The 16,531-nt window shown below is 37.9% G+C and overlaps 2 protein-coding genes across 2 annotated transcripts; both read right to left on the reverse strand.

The window, feature by feature from the left end:
* Positions 1-4,729: 4,729 nt before the first annotated feature.
* HIGD2A (HIG1 hypoxia inducible domain family member 2A) lies at positions 4,730-6,828 on the reverse strand. Its single transcript, XM_072401051.1, has 2 exons — positions 6,647-6,828; positions 4,730-5,048 (listed from the first exon to the last, which is right to left on the reverse strand). Exons 1-2 carry the CDS (start codon positions 6,762-6,764, stop codon positions 4,873-4,875), a joined length of 294 nt encoding a protein of 97 aa, XP_072257152.1. The 5' UTR covers positions 6,765-6,828; the 3' UTR covers positions 4,730-4,872.
* Positions 6,829-9,459: 2,631 nt separating this feature from the next.
* LOC140322067 (uncharacterized) lies at positions 9,460-16,313 on the reverse strand. The gene is made up of 8 exons (XM_072398710.1): positions 16,175-16,313; positions 15,410-15,495; positions 15,133-15,189; positions 14,967-15,014; positions 13,726-13,776; positions 13,514-13,576; positions 12,855-12,902; positions 9,460-10,140 (listed from the first exon to the last, which is right to left on the reverse strand). Exons 1-8 carry the CDS (start codon positions 16,215-16,217, stop codon positions 9,502-9,504), a joined length of 1,035 nt encoding a protein of 344 aa, XP_072254811.1. The 5' UTR covers positions 16,218-16,313; the 3' UTR covers positions 9,460-9,501.
* Between the last annotated feature and the right edge of the window lie 218 nt (positions 16,314-16,531).

A 16,531-nucleotide genomic window follows, 5' to 3' on the forward strand; every position in this document is an offset into this window, starting at 1 on the left:
TTCAATAAAGGTAACAAATGTCCACATGATGTATTAACCTTTCCCCAGCAACTAGAGGTGTTGTACTCTGGAGAGATCATGGTGAATACACTGGCCAATCTCTTACAAAATGCTGTCACTGCACTTTGTTATAGCACTTTCTTGCTAGATTTGACCTACTCTGCTTCCTTGAGATTGTCATTCCCCCTGCTGAATGGAAATTATCAGCATATTTCCTAATGTTTTATTCTCAAAGATTTTTTAAATATTGTGCGATTAAGCATTAGTGAGGGAGGAGACATTTGAAGCCCAACAAAACTGATTAGGGCAAACCTTTAAAGCAATCATATTAGACTAGTGCAAAGTATACGTGTTTTATATTTTGTACCAATTTTTCACGTTCAAAATCAAATGTTTAGGACCACAACTATGTAACTCCCACCTGGTATTGTACTTAGTATTCACACAAGGGACTAGCAACAGGTATAAATGAGCTGAAAACTGTAATTTTAGTTATTTTTTTTTTAATTTCTTGTTTTAAAGTGTATTTATTAAATGTATTTTTTTATATTACATAACTTTGGAAATTGTTACCTGAGATTACTAGATGCCATAGGCTTGTGTTGTTTTTGTGGTCAATTGTTTAGAAATTAAGTCCTCTTGCCTCTTCATTCTTACAATTGCTCACCACCTACTTCTTGTAAACTAAAATACCTTGCCTCTTTCTACTGTAAGGCTACGTACACACTTGCAATGCTTCTGGTTCAATTATCGGCTCAGGGCGGATATCGGACGAGAACCTGGCGTGTGTACAGCGCCCATCGTCTATCGTCCAAACGACCGTCCTGACGGATCCATGGATGATGAACAATGGTAATGGAAGTGAAGGGGGAGAGCGCACAGCGGAGTGCAGCTCCATCGTTCTCCCTCTCCCCTCTCTATACAGCAGAACAGTGCTGTATGTACAGCACTCGTTCATGCATGGTGTAGTCCTTAGTCATTGTAAAGGATCGTGAAAGATCCTTTCCAACGAAAATTATTGCACGTGTGTACCCAGCTTAAGGCTATGTACACATGTCCAATAGTTCTCGTCAGATAATTGGCTTAGGGCCGATATTGGACGAGAATCTGGCATGTGTACAGCGCCCGTCGTCCAAACGAACAATCGTAATGGAAGCGAAGAGGGAGAGAGCACAGCAGGTGCCGCTCCATCGTTCTCCCCCTCCCCTCTCCATAGAGCAGTACAGCACTCGTTCATGCATCGTGCAGTCCTTAGTTGTTGGAAAGGATCGTGAAAGATCCTTTCCAACGACAATTATTGCACGTGTGTATGTAACTTTAGGTCCACAGGAGACTTATAAAGTGTGTTACTTCCTCCTACTGTGTGTTACTTCCCCCACCTCCTAGATTGTAAGCTCTTCGGGGCAGGGTCCTCCTCTTGTGTCACTGTTTGTATTCGTTTGTCATTTGCAACCCCTATTTATTGTACAGCGTAATATGTTGGCGCTATATAAATCGTCCAAACAACCATTCTGGCAGATCCATGGACGATGGACAATGAACAATCTTAAGGGACGTGAAGGGGGAGAGCGTGCAGCAGGGTGCTTTTCCTTGTAAAGATGTCATAATCACACCTGATTGACCTTTTTTCCAGCCTAATCCAAAATTAGCTGTCGTAGTGTGCAAGTACAAATAACTGATGGAACAGATAGTCTGTTGTTCATGTAGCTTCTAGACACCATTGTTATTCACTGATACAGAAACTTTAAGAATTTACTTTATTCAATTTTAAGTTTAGATGGATTTTTATCCCATGCATTGATTTGCATTGTGTTTTTGTCACAGTTGGAGTTGGTCATTTTGGTAAGGCTGGAGCTTTTTCTTTCTGATGGTAGATCCTCCAGCAAACAGAACATTGCATAGAGTGGCATTGCAAAGTCTGACTTTATATCCACTTAAAGAATAGCAGTTAAAAGCAGCAATGTACCTATGATGCCCTAGGCCTAAGAGCACCTAGGCAACACTCAAATACCGGATGGTGCACTACTATTTTTCTGGATTTTCTGATCCAATGCTTATGCACTTATAACTTAGCAGACGTTAACTTTTTAAAGGACATGCTCACTTTAATATAGTGCTCTGCCCCATTAATCATCATTGACAGCTTGTCCATTGTAGTATGTGAATAGGGTCATTGATTGTCTCGTGGTAAAGCTGGCAATGCATCAGGGTCCTGTAAATTCTTTGGTTGTATAGCATATCCTGCATATCTGAGATCCATCTAAAGTGGTTTAATAATGTTGATTGTGAACCTAAAGCAAAGGACTTTTAGACCTATAAATGCAATTTTGTCCCCAGTGTTTTCCAATAATGTTCTGAATTCATGTTGCCATAAATGTTTACTAAGTTCCCTCTGATGCTGTATGTCACACTGCTCTTAATAATCATCTATCCACTGCCATGATTTACAACGGTGACTACTTTTCCACATAAGTAGTATTTATACCATTATTTAGCAACCCTTTTTAAAATGGATAAATCCTTTAAACCAGCGGTTGCCAACAGTGGTCCACGGCTCTGGCCGGTGCACCTCAGGCTAAGGACTTCATTGGGGTGCGTGCACTAGCCAGAGACGCGGACCATGTCCCATGTACAGATTGCAGGCTCAGGGCAGTGGCGGTCTGTGTCTCTAACCCAACCCACCCACTCTCCCATCACAGGCTCAGACCTGCGATGGGGAAGTGGGCAGGTTCTGGCATCATGATGTCACTATGGGGGAGGTTTCTTCCCCTTCGAATGACACACGGCTCCAGGCACATGCACAGTCTGGACCCCGAAAGTTTAGTGGTCCATAGGTCCAAAAAGGTTGGCGACCACTGCTTTAAACTGTGTAGACCAATCCGTACAGATAGCCAAAAGGATCATTGGTGTCACTTAATCTTATCTGAGAAGCATTAATTGCTTGTTGCTCAAAGAACCCCTAGAAAGCTCCGGAGGAGCACAACCCCTTGCAAGTTATAAATTACCTACTCTAGGACAGTGGTCGCCAACCATTTTGGTCTCCCGGACCACTAAAGTTACCTGCTCCTGACTGCGCATGCGCGGGGAGCTGGGCGTCACCCAAAGGGGGAGAAACATCCCCCATAGTGACGTCATGATGGCATAACCCCGTCTACTTCCCCATCGCAGATCTGAGCCTACGATGGGAGAGTGGGCAGGTTGTGTCCAGGGACACAGACCGCCCACTTCCCTGAGCCAGGGATTTGTACGAGGGACTTGGTCCACGCCTCTGGCAGGTGCGCCCCCCCCAGCAGGGTCTTTCTTCTGAACCTGCTCGGGGTGCACCAGCCAGAGCTGTGGACCACCAAAATTTTCTGGCGGACCACCACTTGGTGACTGCTGGTCTAGGAGGATGTTCATTCAGCTGTTTTACTTTGTTGGGGGAAAAAAACAAAAACAAATCACAGATATCAGACAAAACTATTTTATTTAAAAGCTGAACATTTAGGAATTGTAAAATATACCTCCAACTCACATTCAATGGCACTGATGTAATTAATGGCATAATTTGTTCAGACCAAGTCAGGAAAAAAGTTCTAAATCTACTGTACACACTGGAGGGTTGGTATGAGAGCATTTCTAGCTCTACTCTTTATTAGCCCATTGACAGCCCCAATAGCTAGTGGTTATCTATGCAGTTTAAAGTGATGACTTTAAAGTTTACCAAGCATCAGCAATACTTATTCATATTAAGTGCATGTATACAAGTATTTATCACCTCTCACAAAAAGTGCAGTTTATCCACCAACAATGCTTTTATTTGCTTTTCTCTAAAAGGAGAAAGTGTTCCTTGTTCAGGCATTAAGGCTAATCTGCTGCTAAATTTAAACAGCACTAGTACATGATTGTTTTATTCTATGGAGGTTTATCATAAAAACAATGTGCTAATGTGTACACAGCCTTATCCAAAGGCCAGCATTTACTTCCAGAATCCAGATCTGGTTCTTGCATTGTTGTTGCCTGTGTTCATCAATGTCTGTAACAGATCAGCTCCTTGCCTCAACCACCAACCCTATGGCCAACATTTAGATCTAAATACTGGTGGAGATGGGACAAAGGAAATGCTTGTACCCTCCTGCAGCCTATGTGACGTCACTAGACTGCTTTCTGATAATAAAAGTTGAACCCTTTGAGAAAAATCTCATTGGTACTGTATATTGTGACATGGTTGTCAGGAATTATTGCAGACTTGTAAAGTACCAGAAGTCTACTGTACGTAGGTGAACAGCCTGCTTGAAGTGTATGTAAACCAAAACAAACAATTTCTCTTAAGTGCTTCCTTTTTAAAAACGCCATTAATGTCCATGTGTTTAGCAGGCACCAAAACTCCCCATCCACAAGAAAACCACCCATAAACCAAAAATGTGGAGTGGAGTCCTTTTTACAAACCTTCTCAGTCATATCTCAGTCAGCAATCCCAAGACCCCTTCATTAGCATGAAAAAAAAGAAAAGCTACATTAAGACCTCTATGTAAAGTAACCTACTACCAAAATGGAGGAAGTGTTACAAAAAACAAGGCATTGCTTTAACCAACAATTGGCAAAGCTAAATAGGAAAAAAGAATATATATAACAAAGCCAGATATCAGGGGTTATGTAGAGGCCAGAAGATGGTATTCTCTTACTCAGGGAGAAGTTGTATATTTTGGCCATCAATAGTTGTAGCCATTACAATGAAGATTCAATGATACTTAGTGTATATATTTATTATCACCATATATATTTATCCCATCCGCCATTTATAGAAAATGTCTAACTTTTCCATAGACTTGCTTGGTTCTTGTTTACTGGATGAGCAGAAGTATCATTTATATCAGCCAACATTTCATAACTTTAACTAGGACGAGGTTGGGATTTTGCGGCAGCCATATAGACTCCAAACATAATGGCTGCTACTGTGAATCCTTGTGCACCAATACGTGCACGCATCATCATCTGGGACTGGCGGGTTTTCCCTTGTCTAAAAGCGATGAGCCCGTATGTCAAAGCACCGGCAGTGGCAAGGCAGCCTGTAGAAACACCAAAGAAGAATTACCTTTAAAACCAACCTTTAGCTACATTCACAACTGAATTTGTTGTACCTGAGGAAACATTTAGAGTTTACAAAAAAAAAAAAAGAGTTAAAAAAAAAAACAAAAAAACACTTTCGGGTTCCCCCTTCTTTGTTACACAACGTGATAGAATAGACATTTTTCAGATGTTGTTGATAGGCCAGGATGATGCAACTCCCATGCTTAACTTCCTGGCTTCCTCTGTGCAGGTCAGGAACGGCAAACAAAACGTACGATGCGCATACGCAGCTCAGCTTTTTCGCCAGGAACAGGGAGTGATCAGGCAGGTAAGAAAGATTATTGCAGAAAGGACATCGCCTGTCGACAAAAGTGGTTCTTTTGTTCTGCTTTAACATGCTGGTGTCAGGGGGAGAGGGAAATCAGGGAAGACAAAACAAGTTTTTTTATGACAAAAAAGCAGCCTGGTGATTCTGACTGTTTTAACTACTTGAGCATGTTTAACATGCTGACCTGATAAAAAAAAATACTCCCCTAGCCGCTCTTTATTCCTCCAATGACCTGCTAATGACTTCCTACTCATAACCTCATCACACACACGGCTCCAAGACTTCTCCAGAGCTGCCCCAACTCACTGGAATGGTCTTCTTCGGCTTGCTCCTACTTTCTGCTCATTTAAAAGAGCACTGAAAACCCATGCTCATGCAGCATCAGGCTACTTTCCCTCACTTCTAGGCATGTCTGATGTCTGGGTGTTAGGAAAGTCAGCTTGTGGTTCTGGTTGGTCATTGGAGCAGGAAGGGTAAGTATGGGCACCGGGTAGGAAGGGATGGAGGTTAGGTGCTAGGTAGGTCAGTTTGTGGTTTTGGTTGGGCATTGGGGCAGGTAGGGTACGGTTGGGCACCAGGTAGGATGAGATGAAGGTCAAGTGCTAGGTAGATTGGCTTGTGGTTCTAGTTGGGCATTGGGGCAGGAAGGTTAGGGTTGGGCACCAGATAGGACGGAATGGAGGTCAGGTGCTAGGTTCCAGGTAGGTTGGCTTGTGGTTGTAGTGGGGTATTGGGCCAGGTAGTGTACGGTTGGGCACCAGGTAGGATGGAATGGAGGTCAGGTGTTAGGTTCCGGGTAGGTTGGCTTGTGGTTCTAGTTGGACATTGGGGCAGGAAGGTTAGGGTTGGGCACTAGGTAGGATGGAATGGTTTAGGTGCTAAGTAGGTTGGTTTGTGGTTCTGGTTGGGCAATGGGGCAGGTAGGGTACGGTTGGGCACCAGGTAGGATCAGATGGAGGTCAGGAGCTGGGTAGGACAGCTGATTGCAGGTAGGCACTGGGGCACAAACTGGGTACAGTTGGGTGGCGGGTAGAATGGGATGATGTGTAATGAAGAATGACTAAGATTAGAATAGCAGGGACAGACCAGGTAGAACCAAAACGCTCAGCAAAGCAAAGTATCTTTCACAAATCCCAAATTGATGCCAACATTGGGCATGGCAACAGTGCCATGCTGGCACTATACATGTGCTCTATAGTGAGGAAGGTTTATACATGCATATAGCAGATGAGACGCCCCGACCAGGACATCCCTGCAGCCCCCACTTACCAATCGGTACGAAGGGGTTCTCCTTCGTTTTCTTTATAAACTTGGCCTTGAAGCCCTGCTTCTCCGCATAGGGGGTGGGGGTAAATCCCTCTACAACGGGGGGCTCTAATTGCACCATAGTATTATTCTTTCCCCGTCAAGGACAGCGCACACTCCTCCCCTTCTCCGTTCTCCGACCAATAGGAAACCTTTCTGGCCGGATTTACGACACAGGAAGACAGTTTGTGTATAGTTGACGACCTCTATGACTGATATCAGTCATATCTGATACTTCTACGTCCTGCCACCCAGCGGTACAGCGCAGTATTACTTATCATACAGGTACAACAATCATGTGTGCATTGCACTGATGTCTTCTACAAATACAAGCCTGACTTCCATGCTTATCCAATCCATTCAGTATTCAGTATCAGTATAGGAGAATAATTTCACTGACCCAGGATATGTTCAGATGGCCAGTGGGGACTGGCGTTCTCGGCTTTTGGCAGGTGCCATCATGCCATTCATTTTTAATATACCTGCGTTGTAACATTTGGCAGCGCACAATACTGAACCAGTTACCAACACTTTTCTTTGGACAGCGGTTGAGACATTACATGCAACATTTTAACCGCAGGCGCTGTTTACTGGTCTGAAAATAATGTCATGACTTCAGATATAGATACATACATACTGTTTTTGTATATTCAGCTATTTGGTCAGTATGAATGTTAACAGGCATTACCAATAATAAATCTGCACCTTACTTACAATATATTATTATTAATACTGGTGACTGCCATCATTACTACTCTTAAACCCCCCCAGGAATTGGTGGGGCGTACCAATATATTTTCCCATCATTCCACCTTAGAATATGTGAGTTAAAAAAGCTCTTTTCTTTGTTTTTATTCACGTTATGCCTTTGTGATGTGTGCCAATACATCTATCATGAAGAAAACAAAACCTATGCTATGCTAAGATCCGATGCTAATATATATGACCTTCTCTACCAGTAACTTTCATATACACAACAAATGTTATGATATGTGTATTGCTTGCTTAAACTACATACTCATTCGTTTTTTGTTGCCTATTATCATATTACTGTAACATCACATTGTTTCCAGCACTGTGTCTCGCAAACGTGACAATACCCCTGAGGAAGCTTTAAGCAGGTGAAACGCATCAGGTAAAGTCCTGTTACATGTATGCGAATGATGACTGCTAATTAAGGTCACGCTTGATTTTATTTTCAGGGCACATACAAGACCCCTAAAATGTACAAACAGCATTTAGTTGCTTCAACGTCTAGAGCCAGGTAAACAGCCAGAAATATGTGATTGTATGTACTTACACCACCGATGTTGTTTGTTATTGCAGTAAACAAATTCTATTATGTTTTGCCCCCAAAAAAATGTTGTCAGTTTTTACATATTACTATTTATGTGGTTACTGCACTGCACCCTCACCACCCATCTGAAATTATTGTTTAAAGGCATTTAAAGTACTTGCAAATTACTGCCAGATCCAACCTTTTGCTTACTTCTGTTAGGTCTAGAAAGTCAAGGTAAATCTCTTGAATGGGATGCAGATGACAAACTACTTGAAAGAGGTTCGGAGTTGCATCCCATTTAAAATGATTGGGCTTTTAACACAAAAACAGATAAAAGCCATGTGCAAAAAAATACATGTAAAAAAAAAAAACACACTACACAACATACAAAGTGTTAAAGGAGCCTAACACATCTGGCACTTTGACACTTATCTCATAACTTATATTAACCAAATCCATACTCTTTCCACCCCCATTCATTGAGGGGTAAACAATCAAAGACTACACAAATGCAACAACAGTACTGAAATACACAGCATGAAATCTGATGTAGAACAATAAAATGACCACCGAGTCATGTTATGCTTTTCAATTCATTTATTTTAAATGTGATTAGCTTTGCACTAAACTAGGTCAGCAGACAATCATTTCCAGGCAGTGTAGAATTTAATTTTTTCTTTCTGTGAAATAAAAAAAAATAAGTAGATGTAAATAAATTGGTTCCAATGGATCTTATATGTAATTGTTTGACAGTTTTAATAAATGAGATTTGTTTAAGCCTTGGCCATAACCTAATTTTGTTCAGTTTAGATCTACTGACTCCTCCAAGTAAGGTACACTCAGCAACTGTCACCCCAGCTACTAATATTCAGCCGTCCCTCCCTGTCATTTGACTAAAAAGACTAAAATCAACTTTTTACATTACTTTAACATGCTAAAATGCATATAGCAATTCATACTGATACCCCTCTATGCCTGATGGGCTAGGAAAAATATATATATTCTGCTAAAAAAGAGTTGTTTTACTAAAGTAATATTGTTTTCAAGGGCCAATTAGATTAGTAAATGATGTGAAGTTTTGCTGATATTACCATCCAGTCATGTGTAATGATGTGAAAAAAACACATTTGTTAAGATTTCTTGCACATAACTGTATATTCCCTGCTTAATTTTTACCATATTTAGTAAGTGAGGTGAAAATTCCCTTGCAAAGTGACAGTTTATTTTACTAAATGAACAGCCTAAACTCCTCTAGTAAATCAACTGCAATGTTTTTGAATGTTCAGAAAAAAAATGTTCTAACTACAAACAAATCTAACAAAACATTTTGTAAATCGATTTTAATAATAAATTACTTTAAATTAAAAAATAACTGTAAGAGACCAGGGTCTACATATTTGCTTTATAATTAATAGTAGTAATAATAAACATATTTTTGATAAATTTGTCATTAGTAAAGCATAAATAATTCCATCTGCCAGGTTTTTTGACTATTTACCTTCAAATATCCCAGAAGTCATCCGTGAAGTCCTCCAGAATTTCAAAGTAGGAGACCTCCGGTGAGGCCACCAAGTAGTCCTCCAGAGCCTTTTCCATTACCCCCTCCTAGTATCCCTCCAAGCATTCCACCTAGTGGTCCATTTTCTCCCAAGATATTTCCAGTAACACCTCCAAGCAGATTTGGTACAGCACCAAGTAGTCCTCCAGAGCCTTTTCCATTACCCCCTCCAAGCAATCCACCTACTGCTCCATTTTTTCCCAAGATGCTGTCTGTAAGACCACCAACTAAACCTGTTGCACCTCCCAGTGCTCCTCCTGCTCCACATCCTTGATTCCCTCCTAACACCCCACCAAGTAAGCCTCCATTACCTCCACCTAGCGCTCCTCCCAGTAACCTACCATCCAGTAGGCCAGACAATAAGCCACCTTGTCCCTTTAGCAGCCCCCCCAACAATCCTTTATTTAGTAGTCCATTTAACAAACTATTCACAGGAGATAAAAGTTCTCCAGCTGTTCCTCCTACTGTTCCTACAGTATTAAGCAATGGAGAAAGACTATTTGCCATAGATAACAACGACGTAAGCCCCCCAAGTGCTCCACCAATTTCTCCAATTGAACGGGTGAGTCGTCTGTGCCCATTTATTTTGGATGTTTCACCGGAAACATTTTTCAGGATGTCCTGCATGAAGAAAAAATCAGAATTATTGTACTGTTTATATTTTTTGCTAATACATCAGAACAATTTAAAACCAAAACAGAAAGGAGAAAGAAGAGCTATGTGGAATCTGAAGAGCTAGGAATCATAAACATATTTATGTTATAATGCTCCAATTGGCTTATTTCTTATGGTAAAATGAAAAGGACACTGTGTTGTAACCCATATTAAACAAGCAAATTATTACTGATTTAATATATTGAATAAAATCAAATCTAATGGTTAGAGAACTAAAACTATACAGAGGGAAGTGGAGGAAATGGATAAGATCAAAGAGGTCAAAAGAAATTAAATAGGAGGGAAAATGGAAAAGGCTGTGAGCAACTACTTGGTGCTAAGGCAGAAGAAGAAAAAACTTAAAATTCATGTAGTAAGCCTTTTAAAATCCAAGGATGGTATGGAACCTAGGTGCCTATTTATACAGATGAAAGTGGAGGAAATGGATCTAGAAGGAATGGAGAGGCGTTAGTAAAATGAAGAAGAAGACAGGCATGGATGGAGGTGAAACTGACATAATACAAAGGAGAAAACAGAAGGTATAGTAGAAAGAAGAGGTGACTGGAGAGAGAAGGAGGCAAAGAGTTATGGTAATAAGAATGATGAGAGAGGGAATAACAAAAGGAGAAGTTGGATATGTAGAAGCAGAAGCAGAATGAAGAGAGGGTAAAGAACAATAGGCACAGATGAAAGTTGGAGAAAATGTTGATGATGACTAAAAGGTAGTGCATAGATGGAAGAAAAGAAAACTGATCACTAAGGGAGAGACAGAAGGATAGAAGTGATGAAGTAGAATCAGAATGGGTAAATATGTCAACCAGTCCGGGGTGGATATAGCAATGAGATGCAGCAGCAAAGTAATAAAAATGTAAAGATGCAGGTCTAGATAGGAGCAACAAATAGATCTGATATTCAGTGACAAAATGACTTTGTTCACTCTCCTTTGATCAAGAGGAGTGGAGCGCAGAGCACTCCAAAGATTTGGTTAATGCACTGTGGAGTAACGGAACAGTACAGATAAGAACGCATAGCTTGAAGCACAGAGGTAGAAGTAAGCAGTCAGGCCATTGAGGATTGCTCTCTTCACACAGACATGACCTTCTCCACACAGAAACATTTTTCTTAGTTTTTTTTTTTGTTTTTTATTTTATTTTAGAGAGCAAGAAGCTGTGTTAGTAATAGGCCATATACAAAATTAAAAATCACTATATTTATATTAGTGAGATTTACTTTGTGTTTGAAATAAATAAAAGGCGGGCACCTTAAATTAGGGTAGATTGCAGGTCAAATAAAGTGTCAAAACAGAAAGTTTGTGGCAAAAGTTTATAGAGTTTTTAATGTGTATAAATGTATTAATTTCGATTAAATTTACTTTAAATTTTTCTCTATCAATTTTAAGGGGAGAACAGTCCATTTAAAATCCTATGCATGCACAAGCATAAGGCATCTTGTTTCAAATAGCTAATCCAGTACCTAATAATATGAGATGGCATCCAGATCTCCTAAATGAAAGTGTCAAAACAACCACTTTACAGACACCCCCTGCCATCCACTTTTTCTATGCAAATCAATAGCGATTGTCTGGAAAAAATCCTAAATTATGAATCTTTGGAGATGGTGATGTCTGCAGAGACTTGAAAAATCTTAATTTGTTTTTATTCTTATTTTTACTCAACCATATTGGGCAACGATTATCTCATGTCTAAGATATCCCTAGTAATCTAATTCCTACATCTATTTATCAGCTGGTCTAAAGGTAGAAGGTAAAGTTCAAAAAGAATTGAGATGTAGCACTAGATAGCATGGTAAACCTGATAACATAGTAATTCTGACAACATGAAATCTATAATAACAGGAAGACATCACATCTAGAAATGGGACAAGAATGGTGTGACTCTGTTGAGTAGTTTTGGTACCATATCTTTACAGCAATTAATTTGATACTTAACATTGATGATTCATTTTGGGATATAGGAATTCTTTTTAGGCAGACATTATTGTCATGTGATAAATATAACGTTGAATCCTGTAATTTAAGGTAACAAATAACAGTGGTCTGCTACAAAGACTTTTTGTGATCTAAGGCAGTGGGAAATTTGGTTATGAGAAGTGCTTGTATTATTTGGATTGATAATATTATTATTGGAATGCTGCATAGTAGTAACAAGCTACTGCAAAGAATACATCATTTGTTATACATATAAAGATATGAATTCTCAATGGCATGTAAACAATTTAGTACATAGCACAATCCAACCCATATTCTTGCAACATGTCTTAATCCCAGTTGACTCTCAGAAGCAGTGGCCCCTTCCCTGTTAGTTTTAGGATTCATCAGACCCTATATGCACCACTTTTGTAAGGGAACTAAGTTAAAAAGAAGCCAAGGTCCCAAGATATACCTAATCCAGCATTAGGGGTCTGATTCAGTCTGGGTGATCAAAGTTTCCTGGATCACCCAGGTTCTCCCAAGATAATTTATCTTCTCCAGTCTTGGAGAGCATTAATAAATCAGGCCCTATCTGTATTGTCAATTATTATGTTTAGGAATGAATTATAAATAAGTAGTTATATATAATTAGTTATATATAAGTAGTTATATATAATTATATATAAGTAGTATATAATTCAATTCATCACACATAAAATATTGTAAAAATGTGTTGCAACAAGGAACTTACCAGAACGAAACAAATAGCTCTTGGTATATCATTTTTATGTAGACGTTTCTGCACAAAGAATACACATGTAAGCAATGGCATGAACATGAGATTACATTACAAGATAATGAGAAAGGCATAAAGGTGACACTTTATAAAAAAAATAAATGCTAATCAGGATTGCTTAGAAATTTAGGTAAACTATACTATATTTTATAAATTAGTAATACTTGTAATGAAGACATTTATTAGAGGTTATGCAATTTTTGTACTAGAAGAAGAAGTAGTGGACCCTTCTAAAAAGTGACCATTGCAGAAATCGGCCTGTGGAACTGGATATTCAGGAGAAACTAAAACAAAAGCCTTTATGAATCAGGAAATGTTTCAGCTTACACCAGTGAATCTCTACATGTTCTTCATGTTGTATGTCCTGATAACTAAAATTTGCTATTACAAACCACTGCAGTTCCTTTCTCTTTATCAATCCTAAATGTTTATTTCTAGTGTTAATTAAAACATGCAATAAGTTAAAATATTTATATATTTTGTTTTTATAATATAATACTGTTTTTTGTATTCCTAATATTATGTCAGATTAAAACTTTACAGTATGTTGGTTTATACCACAGTTGGTAAATCTTAGAAATCATTCCATCTGCATTATTGAATGTTGGTTTTACCAGAAGCTGCTTCACGTTTATTATCATCTTTTGTACTGCTTGATGGTCCTCAACAAGCTCCTCCTGGAAAATGCAAACAAAGGACCAATGAATAAATGACAACGTGTGTATTTACTACTGTATTACAAAATAGCTATATTAAACTATGATAAATATACCATAAAGTAATGTTAAGGGAGAAACTTTTTAAAATATAGAATTAAACTTCTTACCATATTTGCATCTGATCCACAAAATTCTAGTTGGGTGCAACCAGTCACATTCTAGTTAAGAAAGTAACAAAAAAAAAGTTCAAAAACAAACTTCAACATGCTAAAATAAAACTAAATACTTTAAGCTTCTTATAATATATATATATATATATATATATATATATATATATATATATATATATCTGTCCTAAATGAATTTATTAAAAGAATGTACCTGTTCCAACTTACATACAAATTCAACTTAAGAACCTACAGGTCCTATCTTGTATGTAACCCGGGGACTATCTGTATATAAGCTGCTATCGCTCACCTTCTTTTTAAAATATGAGTTGCTTGGCTTTTATGCTGAACATCTAGTCTCAGTACTAACCAAGTAATAGTTTCAGGATAAGTTTACAGATCACAAAAGCCATAGTAAAATCTGAATTTCTTTTTTAACATCTACTTGCTGTGGGCTAATGTGTCATACCCTTGTTTCAGCACCTGTGTTCTTATACCCTCATCTCTGTCTCTAACCAATACCAATACCACCTTCGGCTGGTATGCAGAAAACAATGTGAAAGATGGGGCAAAACATCTTTTGATTTGCTGGCTGTGATTAAAAAGTTGTTTTTTACATGTCTTTTTTTTTACTTTCTGGCTTTACTTGTATGGTATAGAAAAGAAGGCAGCACCCAATGTTGGAAAAACAAAGTATCTGGGGAAAGTCTAGAACAGACGTACGTAAATAGACTGTTTACGTATTTTGGTAGCAGGTTCTGTAATCATTAGCAAAGGAATGGATTTCTTTAAGATTATTTTAATAAATATTCACATATTATTCTTATATATTGTGTTCTCTATTGTACAAATTCAATATAGTTAATGTGAAACACAGTTCTATAAATACCATGTCAGAACAAATACATAAAAACATAAAGCGCCAACCAGATTTCCTTAATGACCTAAATGAGCTAATTTCCCTAAAAAAATAATTTGGGATTTACTTGCTATGTTGCTGCACTGCAGACCTTTATTTGCCTTTTAGAAATCCTTGCATCTTGCTGTAGGAGTTTTTACAGTGCTGTACTTTTCTGATACATTTTCTACATTTCTTGCAAAGATTATATATTCATCATAATATTTGATGACAATTGGAAACAATGCCACAGGGTGAAAATGAGCATTTTATTTTTGGCCAAATGAAAAGCTAGGACAGTATATATTGCAAGTAAATATTGTTTATAGTATACAGTACTTACCAGAATGTCTTCAATGATTTTGATCAAGTCTTCTTTCTTGTTTGGATCCTAATAGGTTTTAATTGATACAAAAAAGTTTTATTTATAGTAACATATCATAGGACAACCCCCCTTACACTATCATAAACCAAACAACCCAGCAAGTAACATTCATATTTGGTCTTACCATGAACTTGGGCCATTCACACAGGAAGTCAATCATCAAAATTGTTGCATTTTCTATCTACAAAAAGCAATTGAAAAGTAACACTGAGCAGTTGTTTATAACACTGAACGACTTACAATATATGATGCCCATAAATAGATCTACAGGTCTCATTGTGTACAATTTAAGAGGATTAAAAAGCCTCCTCATAATACCAAAGTAATTTGTACTGATGACATTTAATTGATTGGGGTATATTGAACAATTTACATAAAAAATAAAATAGATCATGACTTACCTTTGGTGTTGACAGGCAACTAATCTTTTCCGTAGCATATTCTTCATAACTATTAGTATCAGGAATGTAAAATGATCTGCCAGGAGCTGAAAAACAGAAATAATACAGGTAGTTACAAACTAGATAATAAATCAGTTTCTTCTCAAACAGTATATCACAAACAAGTATATCACATACGAGACTTTATTTGTAATTTGCACTAATGTTTGTTATTTTCCTACTATAATGTTACTGTCAAACTTTATTTGGTCTGTTTGCCCAAATATATAGTTGTGATTCATCAAGCTGCTATAAAACCTAAAGAACCCAAGGCTTGCTCAATTAAACACCTACTGTAATCCTTCCTTTTACAAGGCTATATACATTGGTGATATCTATATACTTCATTTTAACTTTAACTAATAGGTAAGATATACATATCTTATCCTAGTCTCTAGCCATTAACATGCCATATTGTTCAGAAAAAAAGATTTTTTTTACAGCCAGTCTCTGCCCTAAAGGAGCCTAAAGTCCCCACTAAAGAGATACATATGTGAGCTTAATTCAGGTTAGAGGTAGTTATCCTATATATTCTGGTTTAAGGAAAGAAATTGAATCACCTAGAGGGAAATTACACAAACATGGGTAGAACATACACACACCAGGCAAACTGATTCTAGATCACTAACACTGCAAAGCAAAAGTGTTTGTATCATGATATTTCATAATCCATAATACATTTTTAATACATTTTTATAAAAATGTGGCAATAAAATTGCTACTTACCAAAGCAGCAGGTGGCAGCTATGAACAGAACAGCCAAAATCATCTTTTTTTCCGGCTATAATTTGTAGTATAGGACTCGGGTTGAATCAATGATCTGAGCTACAGTGGTAAAGATTTGGTCAATTTATATAAATCTCAGCTTTTAGTTCATACAATACTAAATAAACATGTCTAACATGTGGTAGGATGGTGCGACATTCACTCTGAAATATAAGAAGTTGCATTGTTAATCGTAAAGCTAACTTATCAAAGCATGTTATGATGATCACAGGACCATATTGTAATGTTTACTGTTTCTATCAAGTAGAACAAATCAGATTTTATCTTTAAAGTTTGCCTGGCAGATTAAAACAGGTT

This window comes from Pyxicephalus adspersus, chromosome 2 (genome assembly GCF_032062135.1).
Source record: "Pyxicephalus adspersus chromosome 2, UCB_Pads_2.0, whole genome shotgun sequence".
NCBI classification, from domain to species: Eukaryota; Metazoa; Chordata; class Amphibia; order Anura; family Pyxicephalidae; genus Pyxicephalus; species Pyxicephalus adspersus.